The sequence below is a fragment of the Anarrhichthys ocellatus genome, unplaced genomic scaffold, assembly GCF_004355925.1.
Source record: "Anarrhichthys ocellatus isolate YVR2014 unplaced genomic scaffold, GSC_Weel_1.0 scaffold3, whole genome shotgun sequence".
NCBI lineage: Eukaryota > Metazoa > Chordata > Actinopteri > Perciformes > Anarhichadidae > Anarrhichthys > Anarrhichthys ocellatus.
In genome coordinates, this window is record NW_022280033.1 from 16992341 (window position 1) to 17016785 (window position 24445).

General features: G+C 43.5%; 1 protein-coding gene across 1 annotated transcript in view; it reads left to right on the forward strand.

Moving 5' to 3' along the window:
- The window catches only part of dntt (deoxynucleotidyltransferase, terminal), a 77841-nt gene that overhangs the window by 13674 nt on the left and 39722 nt on the right, over nt 1-24445 (forward strand). Inside the window, exons 4-8 of the mRNA XM_031875116.1 lie at nt 9448-9618; nt 12012-12083; nt 12295-12418; nt 14754-14886; nt 21275-21377. Coding sequence (XP_031730976.1) covers nt 9448-9618; nt 12012-12083; nt 12295-12418; nt 14754-14886; nt 21275-21377 — 603 coding nt within the window. The remainder of the gene's footprint in view (nt 1-9447; nt 9619-12011; nt 12084-12294; nt 12419-14753; nt 14887-21274; nt 21378-24445) is intronic.

Below are 24445 nucleotides of genomic sequence, written 5' to 3' on the forward strand. Positions count from 1 at the left end.
GGGGGGGGGGGGGGGGGGGGGGGGGGGGGGGGGGGAAGTAGGTGGTGCAGAGAGGTGTCAGGATCAGGAAGAGCGGTTGAGCATCATCTCAGCAGCAGCACCCCAGCGAGGTGTCAATCACACACCGGTAGCAAGCGGGCCCTTCATTCCACAACCGCGCGCTATTGATTTATTCATCCCCACTCCCTCTTTATCCTTCGCCGCCTCGCTCGCTCTCCCACTCCTGTATCACTACTTCCTGCCCTTTTGTTATGTCTCACCCCCCCGCCCCTCTCACTGTGCTCAGTCTCACTCTTGTTGTGTCTCGCTGTGACTGGGGAATCCACACCGTCTACACACACACACACACACACACACCCAAGTCAAGCCTACACCCCCCGTCTCTTATATTTTTATCTGCTTAGCCATGAGTCCTCTGCTGTCATAATTTCACTATAAGCCGGACGTACGCTGCCACATAAATTGATATTTGTGTCTCGGCTGATTGACGTGCAGCATCAAACGCTTGTTCTCTGATGGCAACACACTAACACACACACACATATACCAACATATAAAAGCACACACAGTTTGCCAGACTAACGAGGGGAGGGAGAGGAAGAGGTACAGGGAGAAATGGCTAAACATCTTGTATTTGTTTCCTCCCAGCAAAAGGCCTCCGATGTATTGATAGCAGCAAATGCCACGGATGGGGAGACGGGTGAGGGGGGGTGGGGGGGGGGTTGGGAGCACTCAACCTTAAATGCATCAAATTGATTTCCTCCGTTCCCCAGCAGAGTTAACATTCTCAACTCTAAAGAGCTAACAAACAAAAAGCCGTAAGGATCAGAAGTGCTTGTTCAGTTTTTAATTGGTTTTGGAAAACCTGTATGAAAGTTTTTATATACTTTTGCTAAGACATCTTGTTGGATTTCATACTAAAATGCCGTCAACTGTCCTTTTGAAGCCGTTCGTAGAAACAAAAATTGGAAAAAGTCCTTTTCCTCATCTGAGGTGAACCTTCAAATCCAGAGTGATGTCCAATATGGCTACCTATTCATTAGATATGGGATAGATAACATCCACCTCCTAGCCGTTAATCATGTTAAAACTCTTCTCAGTGGGCTCTCTGATCTCCTTTTATGGTGTCCTTTTGCGCACGCAGCGAGGCGGGCTGCTGTGCGGACATGACTCGCAGGCATGTCCGTGCTTATCCGGTGGTGGGGGGTAAATCGGCGAGCTATATCAACGTCCCCGCGCACAGAGTCCCCCCCACCAGTCCTAACACTTCATTAATTAGATGAATGCATATGCAGGGTGGGCTTTTGAGGCCCGCAGCGCTGACTCCATGCAGCTGCTAAGACAACATGACAGTTGACAGACTGGCCGCAGAGAGTGTGTGGGCGTGAGGTCTTAAAATCAATTTTTTTCTACAGGTGAGATTGTTATAATTAGGTGTTCTGCTTGAGTGTGATGTTGCAACGAGAGATAAAAATGCAATTATGTCACCTCACTACACTTCAAAGATCTGATTTAAAGAAATACACCATAATTTTGGGGAAATTCAAAATTAGTGATATGATGTGTTAGCAAACTGTGATATGATGTGTTAGCAAACTGTTGCGTTTTTACACATCCAGCAGATACAGAGAAACATTAGCATTCCATGGAGTCCTGTCTCTGGCCACCTGATGAATGCAAGTCCAATACTCACTCTCCTCCTTTTAGCTCTGTTTTGGTCTCCACCAACTCCTGGGGGAAATATCTGGCTCTTTATCCTCTAACTCAGGGGTCACTAATTGGCGGACCCAGACGGCGTTGTATCTAGACCCAGACGGCGTTGTATCCGGACCCAGGACCTAAAACCGATAGATAATTGAGAATTATTCAATTTTGACGGAGCGCTTCTATTTTAACCGACGCAGCTTTTCCAGCATTTATGGCACTTGTTCAGCGGTGCAGGAAACACGGCGATCAATTCGTTGTGAATCACATCACGTGATGCAGCTCAGCCAATCAAATATGGGTATTCTGACAAGTTTCCTGACTCGAGTGAGATGTACACACACACCGTGACACACGGGGGAGAGACGAGGAAAGAGATATCAGACCAGGAGAATAATTATGTGAGTCAGAAAAGTAATTTCACAATACAATTTCCAAATAGAGAAAAATGTTCAGAGAGACGAGAGTCTTTAACCGAGAATTGACAGACTCGTTTAGGTGAATTCTTCCAACGGGCAGTTTAAAACTAATATGTTTCATTTGGAGCAAACGTACCCACTCACATCTGAAATAAAAAACACAGGAAATAATAAAATAAACCCAATATGATCAGAATCCTAACACACTAGTTCACTGTCCAACAATGATGTTAACAGAGAGAATAGAGCTGAAACAAGTGGTTTGATAACAACAGATAAAGTCCATGTACAAACATTTCTCGTTAGAAGATGAGAAAAATATAATATCGTGGCTTTTTTTATTGACATCACTTCACACCTGAATGAACTGAATTTAAAGCTGCAGGACAATTCAGTGAAATTAATTTTTATAAAATGAATTACTTTATTTTAAGATGCACATTTTTGAAAAGCTTTCTGTTATGTCAGTTATTCTTTAATCCAGACATTATTTTACTTGAAATGAGAAGAACATTTATTTATGTATTTCTATGTATTATTTATAATCCATCCAGTTAAATTTGAAAACTGAGAATAATAATTGTTAAAATATAATTGATGTGTACTTTCTTTATTTGATTTGACAGTTGTTGACGACACAGAGACGTTACTACTACTAGATTTCTTGAATATATATATATATATATAGTGCAAGTTAGATATTATTGTAATGTTCGGACCTTTTGGAAATTGAATTGAATACCTCTGCTCTAACTGCTCCACTTTTTTCACTAGCTTGTTGCTAACTTTATCCGTCTGCCGTTTGGCATTGAACAGAGTGTATCAGAGCTTTTTTTTTTCTGAAAACAGCTGCACGCTACGTGCGTTTGAAAATAAGGTTGATGAGAGCAGACTGAACCTAAACAGCTCCCCGCGAAACAATTCGCAAAAAGATGCTAAAACTCTTTGTAGAGCCGAGGCAACCTGCAGAGTTGAGTGTTTCTTTTCTCAGGGTTCACGGTCATCTGACCGTTAATACAAATGCATTAATTAGTGCAACTTTAAACAAGAACCAACACAATTTTAAACTCTGATTTCAGTAGAGAGATAAGACACGGACTGTGGTTGGCTTAATTTAGCTAACAAACTGGAAGACTGGAAAAGATAGTGTTTTGCATTTGTCATTATTGTTTAAACATTAATACTGTTTTTTGCAGTATGTGACTCCAAACTAAGAACTTAAGCATGGTGCGTAGAGGTTCCACAGTTTCCACAAGTTACGAGGTTTCATACCATAGCAGAGAGCAAAGAAGGGGAGAATGAAGGGCGTTGATGCTAAATCAGCTGAATTATTTTGATTCATTTTTGATATAGCTCATCGTCCCCAGAGAGAATCTAGTGGTAGACATTCTTGCGCAGCTGTGCAATGTTGCACTGTGGGTTATCAATCTTTGGTAATCCATAGTTCACCCTGTGCTCATTATTAGTGAATTGCCGGCAGCCCCAAACCAGTAAAAGTCGAAACACATCCAGACAAACGGCTCGTACCCTGCACACTAAACACTTGCACAAGCGCGCCCCATCACCTATCCAATTACAAGCTTGCTTCTCTAATTTGTCGCAAGCTGTGAAGAGAGCCCAGCTGAATCTTTGTGTATGTGTGTGTGTTGTATGCGAGTTTACTGCGATGTAAAGGGTCATTCCCTGTCCATGTGCTGTAGCAAACGGGTCAGTGCGTCTCCTGGGTGAGCTGGACCAAAGCCTGCTGCTCGCTGACCTGAGGCTGCATGTCTGCGCAGGACAGCGGGTGGTGCAGTGACCTCGGCTAAGGGAGAGGAAACAAAAGCATGATTTTGTCGGAGTCTGCCCTGAGCTCTGGTCACCCTAAGCTGCATCGAGTTCCCGGTCCTGGATTTAGAATTCCTCCCCTTTAGCCCAATGTGGAGGCTCTCCGTTTTTATCCTTCAGGCACTGTGCGCTGGCAGACTGGTTTTTATCAGCTGTATGGTATTTTACCGATCTGTGTTCCATTTATTATCTTCTTCTTAAACATAACTGATTTATGCATTACATAAAGGGGTAAAGCAGCAGCATGCTAGACTCAGCACACTATAAAATGCTGATCCAAATGTCATGAGTGATTACCGGCTAATTTCTAAGCTCCTTGTGCTATCTAAGGTTTTAGGGAAGATACACGCTCAGTTGCCTCTGTTCTTAAAGCTTCACTAAGCAATGTTTTCATACTAATGTTGAATCAAATGAATCCCTGGAAGATGAAAGGGTGGCTTGTACTGTCGATACCAATGAGAGTCAAACATTGTCTACTAACGGGAGCAACACTGGATCCGTTCAGCCGCAGCACTGCACTGTACTCGCAGCCTGATACGCAGTATGGTAGCGCAAAAAGATTCTGTGTGTTGCAGTTACACCTGAAAATGTTCAGCGCAAAACTGTTCTGTGGTCAGTGTAGGCATGTGTAGCGTACTACTTAATAGCTGTTTCCTAAGATACACAAAAGGAAAAGCGCAGGTGTGAAGAATAAAGAAAAGAGGGCTGAATCCCATTTAGCCGCTTCAGTTTCAGCTCAACCCAGTCGCCTGAAAAAAAAAAAAGTTGGAATGTTGATATTAGCCTCCTATAACACCATCAGAAACATACAATGCCACGTGCTTAAGTTGGTTCAATGACTGGTCAGGTTTAAGAAACAAAATTAGGCTGAGGTTAGAAAAAAAGATTATGATTTGTGTTAAAACGATAATGTAACGAGGTCACGTGACAACTGTAAGCACAGTAACTAGTGTCGTTTGTAACGTTACATAACAAACGTCATGGAACAAACAAAGTCAACGCTTTTTGACTTTTTTTCCTGGGGTCTGTTCAGGCTCACCATCACGCTGTCAGGGCTTACTGGGACACTTGAATAGAACAGAGCCATTAATGCTTTTAGAAACACTTGCCCTTTCACGTTATGACAAGTTCAAATGTCTGCTGTGAAAAAAAGGACTATTGTACAATTCCCGACCAGCGAGAAAAGGTTGGGAGAATAGCTGGAAGGGAATGAATCATTACAACAAAGAGACCCGTCTGACCCAACCAGGAATATCATTTTTGTTTCAGTCATTGTTTAAGTTACATTATATAGAAATGGACAGTAACAGACATACTATTAAAATCACCTCACAGAATGAGAATCGAGAATGTGTAAAGAAAATATTTCTAAGAAGACAAACGACAAAACGTCTGTTTGTTCTTTGAAGCTGACAAGACAAATGTGTAGGTTGGAAAGTCATTTTTGTAGGAGGCATACAGTGTAAATACACACCAAATTAAAACTGTAAACTTTGATAGCAAATCAACAAAACAAAACAACAACTAGAGAAGAAATGCAATTATTCCATTTCCCTTATGTAAAGAAGCACATAAGACAACACGCTGAGGGGTTTTAGCGAGAAGAATACCCTGTGGAATTTCATGCAGCAACACATTAACATTTCCTGTTATGTGCTTCTATAAATGACTGAAATGTGATAATTGTATCAAGTCACTGTTCCATGAAACTTTAGATGTGCTGCACAAATCTGTTGTGTGTTGTCAGATGTTCACACACTGTACTGTAGTTTTCTGACCATTTACTCTTTTTTTTTTTTTTTTAAGCTGATGGCTGAATAAAAAAAGAATATCCTGTACCTGGGTCTTTATGCCAGAGAATTACACTTTCTTGCTTCAATAACAATTTGCAGGAAAGTGTTGCCTATTAGAAATAATGGGAGTTCTCATATTAGTACAGGCACAGAGCCCACTTGCAGCTCTTCATCCCTCACGGCACCAACCTGCCCCATCTCAGAGACATTCAGACATGCAGTCTCATTTCAAATGTTTGTCATAGCCCGCACAGGAGTTATTACCTGTTAGGCTAATGACAGCATCACACCAACATCACGCAGTGTGACCATGGAGTGTTTTATCTCACTTCATTCTATTAAAGGCTTTGGTGAGGATAGTGCCTGTACTATAAGGTGGAGAAGCTCAATTCAAACACATCCATCCACCCATATTTCCCCCTTCACAGATTCTCTGATATGTTGAGTATGTTGCAGAACATTTTTAGCCACGGCAACACTGGCGTGCCAGATGGATTACCACAGCATTGTGTACAGACACTCATGTTACATACTTGAGGCTATCTGCCACCACCAGATTGAGATTGAAAAATAGCCCACTTTCATCAAATCTTTGCGCAAGAAAAATGCTCTACATTGGTGGTTCGTCTCTAATCTCTAATCTCCAGCTAACCAGTCATGCAAACTCAAACCTTGCTTGTCTTATCCCTCTAGTCCTCTGTCTTACCGTTTCATCTTCAAAACTTTGACAATGAGTAGAAAGTGGGCTGCTCTCTCTGCTCTCTGCTGCCAGTGCCTATAGGCTCACTAGGCTGAGATGATTGACTGGTAACAGCACCAAATTAATAATTTGTCATGTTAGAATTGGCTGCATCCGCCTCAAGGGCCTTCTTTTCTCTTCTTTTTATTTTTTTTGATTGTCGGTCTCCACTCCACTGTTTCTCCAAATGTCTCAGGAAAGGGTCCATGTAAAGTTAGAATGGACTGGACCAAAAGTGCTTGGCTGACAGATGTAATACCCTACCACAGTGGGCAGACAGCACTTGGTTATTTTTATTTAAAAATATGTATATTTTGCATTGTATTGGCCCAAATTACCAAGGGGCCCATCGGGAAAACTCCGGGTGCTCCAGATGGCCAGTCAGTTTGTCCAATACTTTAGTTTATGACTAAATACCTGCAAAGCTATTGCCATTCTCATCAGCCTCAGCTGTCCTTAGCGTTTAGTGCTATTTAGAAAATGATAGCATAAATAATGCAAAACTTAGACCTGTTCATCAGCTGCTGACATTGCTGTAGACTCGTTGAACATCTCCTCACATAAATATTTAATCCAACGTTTACCAAATTTGGTAATATTTCACTTAATCACTTAATTATTTCAGTTATTCAGTTGTTTTTTTTATACAACACCCTTTAGGTTGCTAAATGCTTGTGGTTATAGCTAAGTTGCCATTATGTTTAAATCGGTAGAGCGTCGACTAATACGACGGCTAAGGTAGCTCAGAAATTAGCGATATGGCATGGGGCCCTGAATTTAATGGATTTACGGTTTATCGGACCCTAATTGATACACGAATTAGACCCTGCGGTCTTTCTGCCCCGCCGTTGGGAGACTAGTTTGCCGGAAGGAGAGCAGGCGTCTGCTTCGGAGACGGACCATTGCTGCTGTAGCAACTTGAATTCAGCTAGCATGGAGTGCAACGTTAGCATGGAAACATGGTGGAATTGGCGAGTTAATGTGAGCTAGCTAACAAGCTACCTGCTAAATACAATAAAAGACAACTTTATTTACACTCTTTTCACAGTGTAGGAAAGCACCTCGCTATGGCCAAACAATCATTTACATAGTCATTAACACTGATTCACCACATTTTGTAATGAGCTTAATGTACTGTCCACAGAAAGGAGAGAACAGGGTTTGCTGTGCTGTGATTGTAATGCTACAAAGTGGTTACAAAAAAAATAAAAAACGCTGTGGAGTGAGGCGAGGAGGGGGGGGGGGGGGGGTCTGATTAGAAGACGATCAGAATTAGCCTTGCAATATCAGGGCTGATTTAAAACTTAATGTTTTTGAGGGAATAGATGGACTGTCGCGGCTGTAGCAACTCGATTTTGGCCAGCGCGAACCCGAGCATCTCCGTCTCTTAGCGGCAGGGACCCAGTGCTGTCGCTGGCAACCAGTGCTCATTTTCAACCATGAAATGCCATTTTATATATATGTGGAAAGAAATATCGGTGACATCATTTAGTTCATAGCTTCGTGTGCGGTTACTCTTCAATGTTCAGAGTGTTAAAAACAGCTCCATTGTGCTAAGGCCCATAATTCCATGTATATCCTTAGTATTCTGCAACATTCTGCACTATTAGCACTGTTTTTATTTTGATGCAGATTGACATAATATATAATGATATTATTTTTTACCACTTTGGGGCCGCAGGAACAATAGCAAACAGCTGCCTCTTTACACACCCAGCAGACACAGAGCAACGCTGCTCTTTTCACAGCAGACATTGTCACTCGTCATGTTGAGAAAAGCACAGGTGTAGATAATACAATTGATGATGCCTGAGTGCTTTTGTGCATGCTGGCTCACTGTTACTCTTTTGGGGCCTACTCTGACACACTTCACAGAACAGAGCCACGGTTTATGTTATTGTCTTCAATAAAAAGTAATGTTTCTGGTCAAACAACCCACAGTCAGTCCAATAGTCACTCTCCCGTTTGCTCTGTTTATGTACACCAGCCTTTGAAAGAAATATCTTTCTCTTTTGCCACTAAATGCTCCATTTGAGTTCACCAGCTAGTCGCTGACTTGGTCTGCCGTTTGGTGCTGGTCACTGAAAGCTACCCCTCTAAATCAACACACAGTCATTTGATCCATTATTACAATAAAATATTGTTTATAGCAGCTTCAAATGACCAACTTTAGAATTTAAAAGTTTGAGGATTGTTGTCAGAGTTGTGCTCTCTCTTGCAGATTCATTAATTCCATGGTCTTGACTGCAGCCTCTTTGAGCGTTTGAGCATGTTGCGTTTGTGAAGGGAGAGCCTGAGACTGGCCCCCTGGGGGATCCTGCTGTGAGCAAGTGGGGAATGACAGGTTCCTGTCTGGTGTTCGCCAGCCTCTAACGTCTCTGTCCGGTCATCCAGAAGAAAACCAACATGCAGCACGTCCTGTACTGTAAAGTGACGGGGACAGGGACACAGAGAGGAGTGATAGAAAGGGGGGGGGGGGGGGGGGGGGGGGGGGGGGGGGGGGGTGTTCTGTTCCCTGTCTGGGTTCCTGCACGGGTCAGTGCATCTCACACGTGAATGCACACCTGACACATATGTGCCAGGTCTCGCTTTTTTTCTTGGGTTTTCACTATCTTTCCTTTATTTAATGTGTTCAAGAATTGGTGATTTGTTATTATTCTTATTAGACAATATCTTTTACATCTTATCTTATCTTCTGTCCTACACTCTTAGACATAAAAGTGCTAACTAGAACCATATAGGGTTCTTCAGCTTGTCCTCGAGAAATGTGAAATGTGTGGGCTGGCCGTTGGTCGTTCCCTTTTAACACTCGTGCTTTCAACAATCCTTGAAGAACTCTTGCTTCCAAAAAGGGTTCTTCCGAAGCAAATGATTCCGAAAGAACCCATTCTGGACCATTTTTTTTTAGAGTGTATGTTATACCTCTTTCTCCCTTGACCTGTCCTCGCTCTACCTCTCCCTGGAGGATGCTTTTGAAGTGCTGGCGGAGAACTACGAATTCAACGAGCTCGAGGGTCCGTGCCTGGCCTTCAGGAGAGCTGCGTCCGTGCTGAAGAGTCTGCCCTGGGCAGTGCGGCGCCTGGGGGAAACACAGGACCTGCCCTGCCTGGGAGAACACGCTAAGGCAGTCATGGAGGTAAGGCCCAGAGTCTGCATGCGGAGCCCAGTCTAATCCATCTGTATTATGTGTTGAGACTAGCGGTCGCACGAAACCACAGTGGTTTATTTGGGCAGCCTACAAGTTTGTTTTTCCGACAACATAGCTTGTGAATCCAAAGGCTCTGAAATGTCCAAACAAGGAGAGTATTTTGGATCAGTCTGCGTGCGTGTAAACAATAGATAATCAAGAATAGTCTCTTGACCTTAATTTTCATACTCTTGTGAAATGATCTAAAATCGGACGCTGCCATAGAAAGTGTGCAACAATACTGAGAGAAATGACTAAGACCAGTATTAGTTAGTATTAGTATCAGTTAAAGATATTATGCACTTGAGGATCTCAACGTTGTGTTCCTGTCGGAGAGGGTGGCAGTAATAGTCTGCTTGGATTCACAGCAAGTAACTGTGGTGACCAAGAGTCCCAGTAGAAATGTGTCAAAACATATCAACTTCAGTGTGTTCTCAAATTGTTTTTATATTGACGATGTTCTCTCAGGCTGGCTATAACCAATTTGAAACGACTCATCATCAGCCGACTCATCGGGAGCATTTCACATTTAGATGTCATGAGAGATTTGAGAAAAGAAAAGAAATGTCAGCTGCTCTCCTTGACCTTGTCTTCTCTTCGCGGAGTGCGTATTTCGGACTTTTTTTCTTCCATCAACCTCTGTGCGGCCTGTGTTGCTGTTGAGAAGAATGCAGCTGAACTTTCTATCTAACAACACCGATCTGCAGAAATACACGTATGCTTTCAGGCGACGCCGAAGTGGAATTTCATCTCGCAAGAACACGTTTGCTGTGAGTTATTGAAGGCTAAAAAAAAAAAGAAAAGAAAAAGAAAAGAAATACGAAAGATATCAAAAGTAGTTTTCAAATTTCAAGTCCTAGACAAGCTCACGTAACACACGCTCACACATGAGCACGCACACTGACAGGCATCAAGCCGATTTATCTCGTCTTTGGGAGAAAAAATAAAAATAAAGATAGTCTTCTCGGGTCACTTGGCAATCATCCCCTCACCTACAGTCGCGCTCAGGGCAGGGAATCACGGCGAGTTGTCAGGGAATGTGTCGAGAAATGTTTGCTCCGAGAGAACGCAGAGTCCCTAGGAGGAACAGGGTGCAGCTCTGCAGGCCAACTCTGACACATTAAACCTTAACAGACACACGGCGGGTCTCAGAGCAAGTTTCAACATCTGTCAAATCTGTCAGCGTTGAGGCAGAGTCATTAAACAAAATAACATAAACGTCCCAGGAGACTAAATTAGACTGCCCGTGAATGACCTCTCCCTGTTGTTCTTACATGATTCAGATGTAGGCTACACCCAGCAGTGAGTTTTTCTTCTTCTTCTACTAGGTTGTCTCTTTGAACAGATCGTGGCTCAAAACAAGAAAAATGACATGACACCAGAAACAAAGTGAAACCAAACAGAGTGAAAACAAAACGCATGACGTGCCTGTGAACATCGGAGTGACACTCTGGTAGCAGCGGCGGCTGAGTTGCTCCGAAGTCGGGGGGGGGGGGGGGGGGGTATATAAACCCACTGACATGAAAGTGTGGGAGCACCGAGGCAGAGTTGGGGAGGAATAGTCAGTACATGTGTGTGTGTGTGTGTGTGTTTCACATTGCTCATGTGAAAAAGTGTGCGCGCACCCCCCTAAAGCAGAGAGTGTGTCGAAGCATTATCCCTACGTCTGAGGGGTTGGCCTTAGCTCGAGGGGTTGAAAAGCAGCGGTGGGCCGGTGGACGCCTCATTGAGCAGCGAAGGCTGCTTTAAAAGTGCACTGCACTCACACTGCGATACACAAGTTCACCGGCCCGGTGATACTAGATGTCACCCCTCCGCGCGCAAGCTTAACATGCGCACAGACGCGTCTTGTAAAACACACATGCTCATTTTCAACGGCAAAACGACTTTTACGGTGGAAGTCGGCTGACATTAACCAGATAACCGCCGCCTCGTTTTTATGCGCCCACGTAAATAGAGGCAGTTAAAAAAATGCGACCGGCAAAATTAGTCGTGCTCTGCTGAGACAATTAAACGCGGGACAAAGTTGTTGCGGAGCAAACCATGGCAGCAAAGGAGGGGAAAGCGTTACCTTGGGCTTTTTTTATGAACGCCATAAAAACCGGTATTAATCCCAGGTTTCACAACAACAAAGTCATTATTTCTTGAAACGAAATGGAAATGAGGACGCGAGGAGCCCCCCCCCCCCCGATTTAAATGGAAACTTTTTTTTACAAATGGGCCATTTGAGGCCATTTGTTAATTGCTCATAGAACGGAAACCGGGGAGAGTATAGTGCACCGATGCTGACACCGAGAGCGTCTTTTCTTAATGATATTATCTGCCTTTTTATATTTTTGCAGGACGTCCTTGAATGTGGCCGCTCATTTGACGTGGAGAAGCTCCTCTCTGATGAGAGGTATCAAACACTTAAGGTCAGTAGACGGGAGAAACAACAACTCCATCCTTAGATTTGCTTCCCTCGATTTTTTGGTGCTTTGAAATTGCTGCGAACAAGATTTGAATTTGCTATCTCTTAAGGACGCAGAGCTCTTCAAAACTTTTGAATGCTCACCCCCTTGAGAAGAGCCTGTCATTTCAGAAAGCATGTCTTCTTGATTACGTCCTTACCTCGTTTCCTGCCAGCTGTTCACAAGTGTGTTTGGGGTTGGACCCAAGACGGCTGACAAGTGGTACCGCAGAGGGCTTCGCTCATTCAGCGACGCTCTGGCAGACCGCAGCGTTCATCTAAACCGGATGCAGCAAACTGGTACATCAACATCTCAGCACTTCCACACTGCCACTCCACAAATTACAGACTGAAAATTACAACTCGAGTTTGCTTCAAAGAGACGGGGGGGGGGGGGGCCCGCGTGTGTCATTTGTGATCTTTTCATTTTTGTGTCCTTTCTTTGGTCCCATAGGAGGCTCCTTATGCGAGGCGCTGGCTGTAAAGTGTTTTTTTCTAAAGCGAGATGAGATGTGACCAGCAGGGAGTTTACAGTGAAAAGACAACGGGGAAAGGCAGCAGGGGTGTTTTTAATAAAAATCAATGAACAGTGACTGCGGAGGGGAACGCTTGCTGTGGAATTCCCATGAGCCCTCATCAATCAGCCCGGCAGAGAGAGAGAGGGCCATCCAAGCAGAGACCGTGAGAGGTCGTTGACTTACAGTGGGAGGGTTATGATTTGTTTCAAATGTTAGAGGTGTTTGTAAAAGGAAGATTTTGTCTCAAATCTCTGTGGGGAATTGTGTAATATTGAGTTTAATCACAGATTGATTTTGGATGAAGGCTTTTGGACAGTTTCCAGAGCAGTGGTAAATGAATCCGGTCATGTTTAAACAACTGCAGCCACGCTAGCGGCTCTGTGAGGCTCAATGTGAAGGAAACCAAACCGTTATACAGATAACAAGCTGAGGTCCAAAACTCGCTTTTTGATCTTTTGAATTATTTGGTCATTAGCAGTCTTAGTCATGTGAATGTAATACTTGTCCAGACGGTGGTGTCAGAATGAAGATCTTTGGCAACCTCCAACAGAAATATGCCTGGTGAGCGGAAAGGTCATCATTTTGAGTCACTCGAGTCGTGAGAGTTCATGATATCATTTCTAGAGATTGAGAAAAATGAGCTTGAGGGATGTAAGAAATATGATATATTTTGAGCCTCATTAGTAGCATGTCCCTGGGAGTGCAATATTGGTCTGTCGGTTAGTCAACCACTTAAGTCCAGACTGAAATATCTCAACAACTATTGGATGGATTGCCATTTTGTACAGACATTCATGGTCTCTTGAGGATTTGGCCTAATTACCTCCCTATAGTTCATCAGCATCAGCGTGTTCATCACTGCTTACCTCGGTTACCTTAGGTTAGCATGTTGTCTAACATTTGCTAATTAGCTAATTAGGCGATGATGATATCATACTGAAGGAATTTGGTCTTAAACCAAAGTGTTAACACGACGCAGTATTTTAACCTGATGACAGCGATAGTTCGCAAGTTTAGAAAGACTGTAAACGTCTGCATCCATCCAATAGTTGTTGAGACGGTCCACTCAATGAACCACAAGTGTTCACCTCATAGAGGAAAGGTCAGTAGGGATAATCCCCTGGGAGCCATGAATGTCTGAAAAAACAAATTCTATGGCAATCCATCAAGTAGGTGTTGAGATATTTCAGTCTGGACCAAAGAGGTGGACCGACCAACAGACCGAAATTGTCATCCTATGAGCCACGCCACCACTGAAGGAGGTGCAGCACAATAAGTTGTAGTTTAGAGCGTAACTGTGGTGGTTATTGTCTGAGGTGATGGTGATGCAGCAGCATCCAGTCATGTAGATAGCATCAGCCTCAATTGTTGTCGGTGACAGAAATCCCCCGGAGTGTTTAACGCACGTGGTTAAATGTCTCAAAGGAAAAGCAGCTTTTCATTTGTCTGCGTCCTCTGCTGCTGCTCAGGATGTTGCTGGATACATACACTGTAGCACGGCATGAGGCGGTGATTCACAACATTATATTACACTGCTCGCAGGTTCCCATTCAGTTAGAAACTCCATCCGATGATGTATTAGGCCGACAGACATCTTCATCAAACCGGTCATAATCCATCATTCGGAACACTGCAGTCTCCGCTTCGTGCTGAGAAATAATGCCTGTTTTTGGCGAGGGGAACTGTGTTTGAACCCTGATCCCTCAACTGTATTCTGTAAATCTTAAAAGAGCGGGAACATTATTATATTGTATTGCGGTGGAGACAGAACTATAATTAAGGATTTTGGTATTAATTGACTCCGTCTGTTCCAAGGGAAGAAATAGAAAATGTAAGCTTTTTATGTAGCGCAGAGAAAAAAAGAGAAAGTACAAAGTGAGATGCATGAAATCAAAAAGACACCCATCAATCATAATTTCAGCTCAGTATGTACACTGGCTGTAATCCTCTTGTGTCTGCAGTAGGCGTGCACCACGAAGTTGCCCTCCATCAGCCAGCAGAACGCATCACATTTTACTTTACTTTTAAATCACCCTGACTCGCCACATCTCCGGAGCAAATGGCTATGATTGATGGCTGGCTCCCAGACTAATAACCACGTGCTCTCGTCCCCACAGGTTTTCTGCATTATGGAGACATATCCAGGGCTGTCAGTAAAGCAGAGGCCCGGTCCCTGAGGACCATTATCGACGGAGCTGCCTGTGCGATCACACCGTCCGCCGTACTAGCACTGACAGGTGGCTTTCGCAGGTACACGACTCTCTCGCTCTGTTGGTACGGAACAGCACTTCCTGTCCTGCATTTATTCTTGTTTTCCGCAGTTGATGGGAATGGATATTAGAAACGTTTTAAGAGGTCTGCTTGAGTCCTCCTCCTTATGACTAACTACTGTCACACAGTCACAGTGTGTGGTTTAGAAGCATCAGAGCTGCTGGCGCTTCAGTGCATACGGCAGTTGCTATGAATCAGTAGATCAATTGAGTTGACGTGACAACACCGCACACGGTCGCCATCTCTTTGCTCGTAAAAACCCCCCAAAACAACAGACAGTCCCCGACATGGTATTGCATTTACATTAAGATGCTGAAATGCATTACATTGCCAATCTCAGAGTGCACGGTGAGTGCTCTTGTAAAGCTACCTACTGAGTGCAACTATTTGCTCACAGCCGGAGCCTCTGTCCACTGCCACCTCTTTGTGTTGCTCTTATTTTTTTATTTTTTTTTATGTGCCTGAGTAAGCGCAGAGCAATCTGCTCCGTGGTGTTGTAAAAATGCAGCCGTAACCAGTGGCGTGTGCGGTTAAATAATTCAAAAGCAGTCTGGCAGTGAGGACAGGCGCTTGCCTCTCAACAGGGGTGACAGAGCTGCCGCAGCTTAGCTGATGGACTTTAATAGTGCCCGCTACACACATAACATTTCTCTAAACATCTTGTGAAATTCCCTTCTTTTTCTCTATTTGCTGTATTCTAACATATTCCAGTTTGTCAAAGTTTGGCACGAAATGATCTTACACTGACTAAAGTGAGACAAAGTAACTCCTGCAAAACAGCGACCTCTGTGAATTAGCTTTCGCAAAAGCTAAAATGCTAAGCTATTGTAAGAGCAGTGGAGATGAGTCATAAGCTGTGTCTCCTTCCATTCTACATAGTAATTTAGTTTTCTACCGACAGCATATGCTGACCTTTATACTGTGTTTGGCAGTTAGTATACAAGAAACAGTAAAGTTGACTGTTTCATACTAACTGCTAAAGACTTGTGCCGAATGACGTCAAACTGAGACTGCGTATAATGCTGCATTCATTAACTTGGAGATCAAAAGTTGGAACAGGGAATGATGTCACACCCGACTTGACCTTATTCCTTAACAACAAGTCAAAGTTGGGGTTTAAAAAACACCCAGTCTATGTTTTGGTTTACTGGCCACCAACAGCTAGCTTAGTATAGCCACAGTGAGTGGCTACAGCGCTGCAGTTCCACCTTTACAGTGAAGCTGCCGTCCACACACCCTAAACAAAATGAAAAGGAGGCTTTTTTTGGGGGGGAATCGTCTATTGGACCAGACTGTAACAGCAAAGTAGCGAACAAGCTCGAGGTTACGGAGCGTTGTTGGTTACTCGTAATGTAATTGTTAAATTAGAATTTGTTGGGGCTCACAGTACTCTTTACTCACCACGTCTTAAGTGGTAGTGAATTACTGTCCAGCATAGTTTATGCAGGAATATTTACCTTAAGTTTACCTCTAGCTAACGTTATAGCCACCATATGCTACTGGTCATTCAAGACCAAGTAGGTAGGTAGCAGTGAAACCCCCTGGATCTAATGAAGGTGTGTTTTACTGCTTATGAAAAGTCATTTCTAAGAGGAATATTGTGTTTACTCAGAAGTTACTTGCTTTAAAACCTGGACCGTGGTGTATATTTGATTTGTCTCGGTGGCTATAGGTCTTCAGCTTTCTTAAGCAAAAATAGTATCAAACAAAACAAAAAAAACACCCAATATCTCTAATCTCCAAAATGATAAATGACAGCTGTAATGATATCTGATTATGTAAATAACTGTTCCTCAAGGGGATGATGTGGTAAAAGAGATGGGGAAAGCGATTAGAGCTTCATGTTAACATCAAGAATGAAAGGGAGGAACAGTGCAGGATTTATGGGCCAGGAGTCTGCTGCGAAGCATAAAGGGGCCTGTAAGGGAGCTTTTATGGCTTCAAACTCAGGGAGATGAGTTTACATCATCTCATACTTGGTGCAGGCTTGGGGAGAATTATGTGAGACCTAATTGGAATCACGCGGAGCTATAATTGAAGAATGATGACTTGTACATTATCAGTCGGGAAGTAAGTAATTTACTTTTATCTCGCCGAAAAGCAGAATCTCCAGACATGGCTTAAACACAGCGGGAGGTGCTATACGGCCTATTACGCCAAAATAGTTCATATGCTCTCTAAGATGCCAGCAGCACCACTAATAACCCACTAATTCTCTCCTGCATGACATATTTGAAAATGTTACCTTCTAAAATCCTGTCAAAGCTCGATTTAATTACCTCTAATTTCCAGCGTGATGTAGAGTCTCTTATTAGCTTCATCTTTCCAGCCGATAGCCCTTGTCAAAAGATGGAGTACACACACACACACCATATACCTCTTAGATGCACACGGCTCCGGCACATCTTTCATCTCTGGATAACGTACACAATGAAAATAACTCGGGTCCTGAAAAGTTCCACGAAATAAGCGCCGTGCTCCAGTAAACTCAAGCTGTCATCCACTTCAGAGGGACACAGCGTGGCGGGGATTTGTTGACGCCGCTGACATTAGCCTTATTGAAAGGACAGCTGTGGAAGGCGGGTGACAAGTCTTAAAGCGGTTTTGTTGGGGGGGGGGATTAAAAATAGATTAAGCTCGGAAATGCAGCTTCTGCCGCCACCGCGTGTGAAAGGCTCACACGGTGTCAGCGGAATGTGTGTGTTTATTTCGGCGTGAAGCCGGCAAGTCCCCGCAGTGGATCTTATTTAACATCAGATTGTCTGGAATACGACTCAAAGTGACACGGATGAGGGGTCCAATGGTGTCTGCTCTCACATCCTCAAACAGGGGCTGAGCGCCGCTGCATTGTTTCCCTCGAACAACAACCAAGATAAATAACCCTTATCAGTTCAGTTCGGAGCGCCATGATTTTTATAAACAACTCTATTATCAGCTTGTAGGGGGAAAGAGCAAAATGAGCTGTCCGATCGTGAGGTATACCACATTCGCTTTGCACTTTTTCTTATTTTTATGACGTCTTCCTGCTTATCACCTTGTTTTTCTGTGTTAGCAAGAATGTTAAAGGGACAGTTCACCCCAAATCAAAGTGCATGCTTCTCCCCTTACACATAGTGCTATTACTCAATCTAGATTGTTTTAGTGCGAGCTGCCTAGCTTTGGAGATATCGGCCAAGGAGATGTCTGCCTTCTCTCCAATGTAATGGGACTTTATGACACTCGGCTTGTGGTGCTCAAAGGTCACGATCTCTTTCCAGAAATCATGGCCCAGTTACTCAAGATAAGTAGGAACTATTTTTTTTCTACCGAACTACACCTGAAAGCGAATCTACTTGCGGACACACGGTTTGGTTGGCGGGTGTAGTTCGGAAGAAAGAAAATAGTTCCTCCATGAAACTGCTCACAGCAAGGGTTGTGGATTATCGTGAGGAACCGGGTAATGATTTCTGTAAAGACAAATTGCTGTAGAGTTTTCCAAATGTGTTTTTTTATTATATCAGAAAGAAGGCAGACATCTCTACGGCCGATACCTCCAACACTTGGCAACTCACACCAAAACAATCTAGAATGATAAATAGCACTACAGGTAAGAGGGGAAATATCAATTTTAAAATTCTGGGGTGAACTGTCTCTTTAAGAAAGCAAGTGCGATACGAGGTGAAACTTGTGTCATTTCCCTGACCAGACACTTTTGACTGCCGCTCAACTCTCCTCACTGCAAATAAATGCATCCTGTGAAATTTCCAGCAGCAGCAACACTTCGCACATCTCTATTATTTATACATGTCGCCGTGTCGTCCACACAAATTTGTATATAACCATGTATATTTTATGGGCTTTGTGCTGAAGGAATTCATAATTTAGCATTTCTCCTCACGCAATAAAATAGTAGGCTGGCTAAATTCAAGTGCTCTGCTCTTTTGTTGCACTTAATTTAGAGGAACACTGGCAGTGTTACTGTGCACAGTGTGCTAACAGCGCCATCAAAGCTAATACTTTCAGCCCAACCTTCCCAGCCAAATCACCCGCTGAGCAGGGGTGGATGCCCTCATGCTATATAAAAACAGTGTTCTGAAGGTGCACCATTAGAGGCAGGGAAGAAGAAAAACACCCGCTCTGCCGGAGAGAACGTGTCTAGTTTTCCGCTGACTGCGGTTGAATCTGCACAGACCCGACACATATTAATGCTCTGGTGCGATCAAGAAGGAGCAATGCTACGGCGTCTTCCCCTCAAATAAACCCCAATTCCCATGTTTCCCATGCCTTGATATTAAAAATCAGCTTGTTTTTAAGCTATGATTGGAAGTTTTTTAATTTCAATATTTTTTTTGCTATTCACGGCACACATTTATGCAGTGCACTCGAGTGAGTTTTGCCAGCGCAGCAGAGGCTAGCGGTGAGGTTTCACTTCACAACTTCAGCGCCCTGCACAAGCTGGAAGTGAAGCTCAGCCTTGCCAATTAAGTGTTGCAGGGTTCGGAGGAAAGTCGCTCCGTCAGCAGATGGAAATCTGTGATGCAGTCTCAAATAGCTGTGTCCTAGCAGTCAACTCATTAAGGAAGTGTCAACTTTTCACATAAAGGCCGACATAAATACCACTGAAACACAAGTGAGCACTCCCATGTCTGCTATTATTTGAGAAAACAAATGGATTACACAAATTAAACGACTGTGGCTGGAGCAGGATCTGCTGAGTGAACCTGCAAGCCAGCCACTCATCCTGTCAATGGTACACGCTCTCTGCCACTAACGCTAACCATTAACATTATCATGCCTTGTGGAGCTCTAATGGCTGTTTTCTAATACTTCCTTGCTCCCTGAATTAGCCGCGGTGACCTTTAGAAGCTTTCCCACACGCCATTCGCCGCCTCTTTTAGTGTCCCTCGCTCTCGCTGCCATCATTCATCTGTTAGAGGCGGCAAGGGCAGCTCAAACACGGAGCCGAGGCTTCTTTGCAGCCACATTGCCGTGCACCAACGTTCCTTGTCATTTCGTAATGGTCAGTTTGAAACGATGCCTTGAGCAGTTCACAGCCTGGCAGGGGGGAAACGTCCGTCATTTGTGGGGCAACTTCATCGCGCACTCGCGCTTTCACCCTTTCACCCTTTTCGACTGTCGAAAAAGCTTGTTGCCAACTGTTTTTGTAATTGTGATGACTGGTGGGTGACCGCAGTCGCAACTCCGGTACGGCATGGACCAATCTGGTGAACTGGCCGGAGCAGGATGGATGTTTCGCAAGAAGGAGAAATCCATAAACAGCAGGTGGAGTTGGAGTGGGCTTCAGTAATAGCACAACAAATCAGCTCCTCTCTAAAGACCTCCAAAGCACAAATATAGAAGTATAAATATGCTTTCAAGGACAATTGATATCCCATGTATAGGAAACGTTTAAACTCCTGTCAGAAATAGAATAGAAGTAAAGCGGACATTAAAATACAAAAGAAAATGACGATAGCTTTTAGTTGTTATGGACAACAAATGTCAGCTTCGGAGACGGGTGGCTCTACAGTTACACCACAGTATGAGAGTGCAACAAGGTAGCATAGATGAACAGAGCACCACCTCCAGACCTTATAAGCCCGCAGCCTCCCGACATGACTGTGGCTAAAAACATACTTATGTGACTTTCGGAATATGATTTTAATAACCACCCAATGTTTACATTTCCCTCTGCCTCATAAACTCTGATAGTGTTGTCCTCTAAGAAGTCACAACATGAATTTAAAAGAGATCAACAAATCTCAACCCTGATACCATAAACCAGCTTAAATCGATCCACTGCGAGTGAACGGGCTGCTGAAATAGTTAGACATCAATCATCTCAAGCTGCACCACTCTCCCGAATAACACTAGTGAAAACTATATGTCACTGATTCAGTACGTTGATTTCAGACAGAAGCTTTGATATGCCGTTTATGTATGATCTTATGCACATGCGGGGGTTCTCTGCTTTTCATTGCATCTGTTCCTGCCTGATAATCACTTAATAATCACTTCCACTCCGGTCTAGTTGTGCTGACGGAGTAAATGCATTGTGTGAGCGCAGCCAGGCTCCACATGGGTCTGTTTTATGACACTGATCCAAGCAGAAGATGATGATTCTCATAAAAGTTAAAGCTCTGACAGCTGAGGCAACAAAAAAAGGAGCTTTTTACACTTAACAATTTAAGAGGAATTACTTGTTGGAATAATAATGTAAAAAAAAATAAATAGAGAAAGTCAATGCCATTAGTATGGCCTGTGCTTTTAATAGCTCCGCCTGCCACCTTCACTTTTCATCAGTTAAGGGCTGTGACTAAAAGATAATTTTTTTTCATTATCTCCTGCACACAGTGAATGAGTAACGGCGCCATGTCTTTATCTCCAGGGGGAAGGAGTTTGGTCATGATGTAGACTTTATCGTGACCACAACTGAGCTGGGGATGGAGGAGACTTTGCTACTCAAAATTGTTGATGGACTGAAAAAGAAAGTAAGTATGTCATTTCCTTTTTTTTTTTTTTTTTTGCAATTAAGGAAAGTAATGAGGTTGATCATCCTTTGTGATTGAAATGAATAGAATGAAAATAAAATCTAATTGGTAGGCACTACTGGTTTAAATCCAAATCACTGAACTAAAACAACTGCTGTACGGATGAGGTAAAAAGGACAACCTTATAGAATGAACGGAGCACTTCATTAGGAGGATCTAGCCAGCAGAGCTAACGCTAGCTTGCTAATACGGGACCCATTTGAATTGAAGAGTAAAGTAGGTAATATGCAGGACAGTCAGTATGTTCAACAGTGATGTAAAGTGGGAAGATCTTTACATACATTTCACCAAAACACATTACACCCCCATGCGACCGTGGTGTGGTTCGTTTATAGACTAGCGTTAGCTTTGTACTTCTGCCGATTGCATTCACGCTTCAAAAATCAGAAATCATGTTCATTTGTGAAGATTATCTTGCTGAACAAAACGTGTCATAAACATTTGTTTGCACCGGATCTTATTTTCTACAATAATGCATGTTGTGTTTTTGTTGAGGGAACCAGTGCGATGCTAACTTAGAAGGTTGGCCTACAAAAATGCGTCATCCCTGTAGCAGTCTATTCCCCATTGAAATGGAATAGTTGTAATACAGTTACAGGAGGGATTTAAAGCAAATCCTTCGCATTTGATTGGACTGCTACAAAGTGGGCGGGCTCAGAATGCAGCGTGATATGGCACTAAATAAAGGGAACCAACAACCAACAGGGACCTGGGGACTTACACCCCGGGAAATATAAACTTAACGACCCTAATATATGGTGTCGAATTTGTTAAGAGCACACAGATTCGTTACAGATATTTGGACAGAGACGTCTTTTCGTAAAAATGACCATAATATTTATTAAAAGGAATCAATGAAAATGATCAAAACAGCCAAAACATTCGGTATGTTTCGATAACAAGGCATCGAACGGGGGTTGGTCACTTTTCCATCATTCAGACCCGTCCTTTGAGACCTACAGCAGCCTTTCAATGAAAGTTAGAGAGTAAAGTGGTCCGAGGTTCTGATTTAGTTGCCTTTAATGGAAGGAGATTGGGGAAAGGTAAATGAATCAGGTAAAAGAGAAACGCTACAATTTAGCAAGTCACTTTAAGAACTTTTAGCTGGGCTTTTCAAGGACCACCGGCCGCTCTCAAGGCCCCTTAATGGAACACGGATCCCTCAGTCAAGAAAGGAGGAGAGAAAAGGAGAGGGTGGATGTGGAGGAGAGACGGACAGATGGCGTCTGACTAAAGCAGAGGGAAAGCGAGAGCAGTGAGAAAATGTCTGAGTGAGAGACGACACACACGGAGTGGTCGACAATGTTAAAGGCAGCTTATGTTTACTTGCACGTAATGGTTTAATTTTTGGCTGCACTCAAATGATGACAGTTATTTGCTGCTAATATCGCAGTAATGGGACAAATATCAGCGCGCTCCAGAAGTGTCCGATTAAAACTCAACGCATGTCAACACATTTACCTAATTACACTAAACCGAGGTCTTAATCACAATTGTGCAAACAGGAGTCCGGCATGTTCATTTTTAACCCCCACCGCATTTCACCTCGTCCAGCTTTCTGGTCTCTGCAAGATGAGACGAGAACGGAAATTTCAATATCAGCACCGTTTGCATTTAAATGAAAGGGAAAAACCTGAAGATTACAAAAAAGATTTGTTGTGTGCAAGAGGAGGAAAAAGCAGAGACACTTTAATGTAAACTTTAAACATCGATTGGATGTGCAGTTAGGTAACTGGCAAGCATGAATCAGAAGTAAAGAATTCAATCTTTTGACTAAAATAGAACATGTTAAGTGGTTGTTTTTCATCCATAATGACCCGCGCCGTTTGAGATTCTTGAAGATCAGCAGACTTGAAAGCAGTAATTCTGTTTCTCTCGTGCCCCCTTTGAAGCTGAAGTAGATTCATACCATTCGATAAACATGTTCATCACATCTCATTTAACCCGTAACAGGTTTGAGGAAACTATCCAAAGGAGCCAAGTGTCTAAAAGGATCAAATAATGGATGTGAAATGCAACGTGATTGGTCGACAGAGGCATCCAAAAGGCGCTTCTGCTGTATTTCTCTATTGATTGTTTAACTTATCATTACAATTGGTTATCTGAAACTGCGTCGACACAAAGCAGCGCTGTTTTACAGACACAACGTGTTCACAGGTCAGTGAGGTGACATTGACGCATTCCTCCTGTGTACACTGGCCATGAAGCATGAAGGGAGCGATTTTACTCTATAAAAACAACAACAACAACCTCTCATCATGGTTACTTCATTGTAAAATCAGCAGTTGTATAATCCTGTCTCATAGTATTATAAACCACTCTGCAGTTTTTTGACTTCTAGCCAGCCTTCAGTCTCATTCCTCTGTAACTCTTAACTGGACCTTTCTGGATCGTCTTTTATCGTCCCCCGCCAGTACCCGAAGCGGCACGTGCCCAAGCAACTCATTGGCATCTTAACAGCCATATAGATTCAAACAGAAGCAGTTCAGTTGTACGGTCACCTGAAAAAACGCTGTTTGTCTAGTCTCAGCTTTTTTTCCTCCTTTTTTGTTGTTGTCATCAACCGGATTTAAAAATAAATCCTTCCATCCGTCCACACCTCTTCCATCCGTCCACACTCCTTCCGCGGTCCATCCCTGACGATAATTACCGCCCACTCGCCGCCGGGCCGCTCTCGCCTCTTGCAGCCGCTCGATGTTCATTGTAGGTGAGCGGGGATGAGGGCGGATGTGCAGGGGGACAAGGAGGAGGTAGGATGGATGGGAGGCAGGTGTTTCTGAAAAGGCTTCAAGATACGACCCTGCAGGCTGGATGGAGTGCAGGGGTGCAGACGGGGGGGGGGGGGGGGGGGGGGGGGGGGGGGGGCAGGTCTGCGGGGGACGAGGACACAAGAGACAATGATTAACTGGCGGTCGCTAGAGGTTGACTCTAAGTCGCGTAACCTTGTCATCTGCAATCAAGCCCCCTGGTGTCTTCACTCAGGCCTAATATCACAGGCAGTCCCCCCC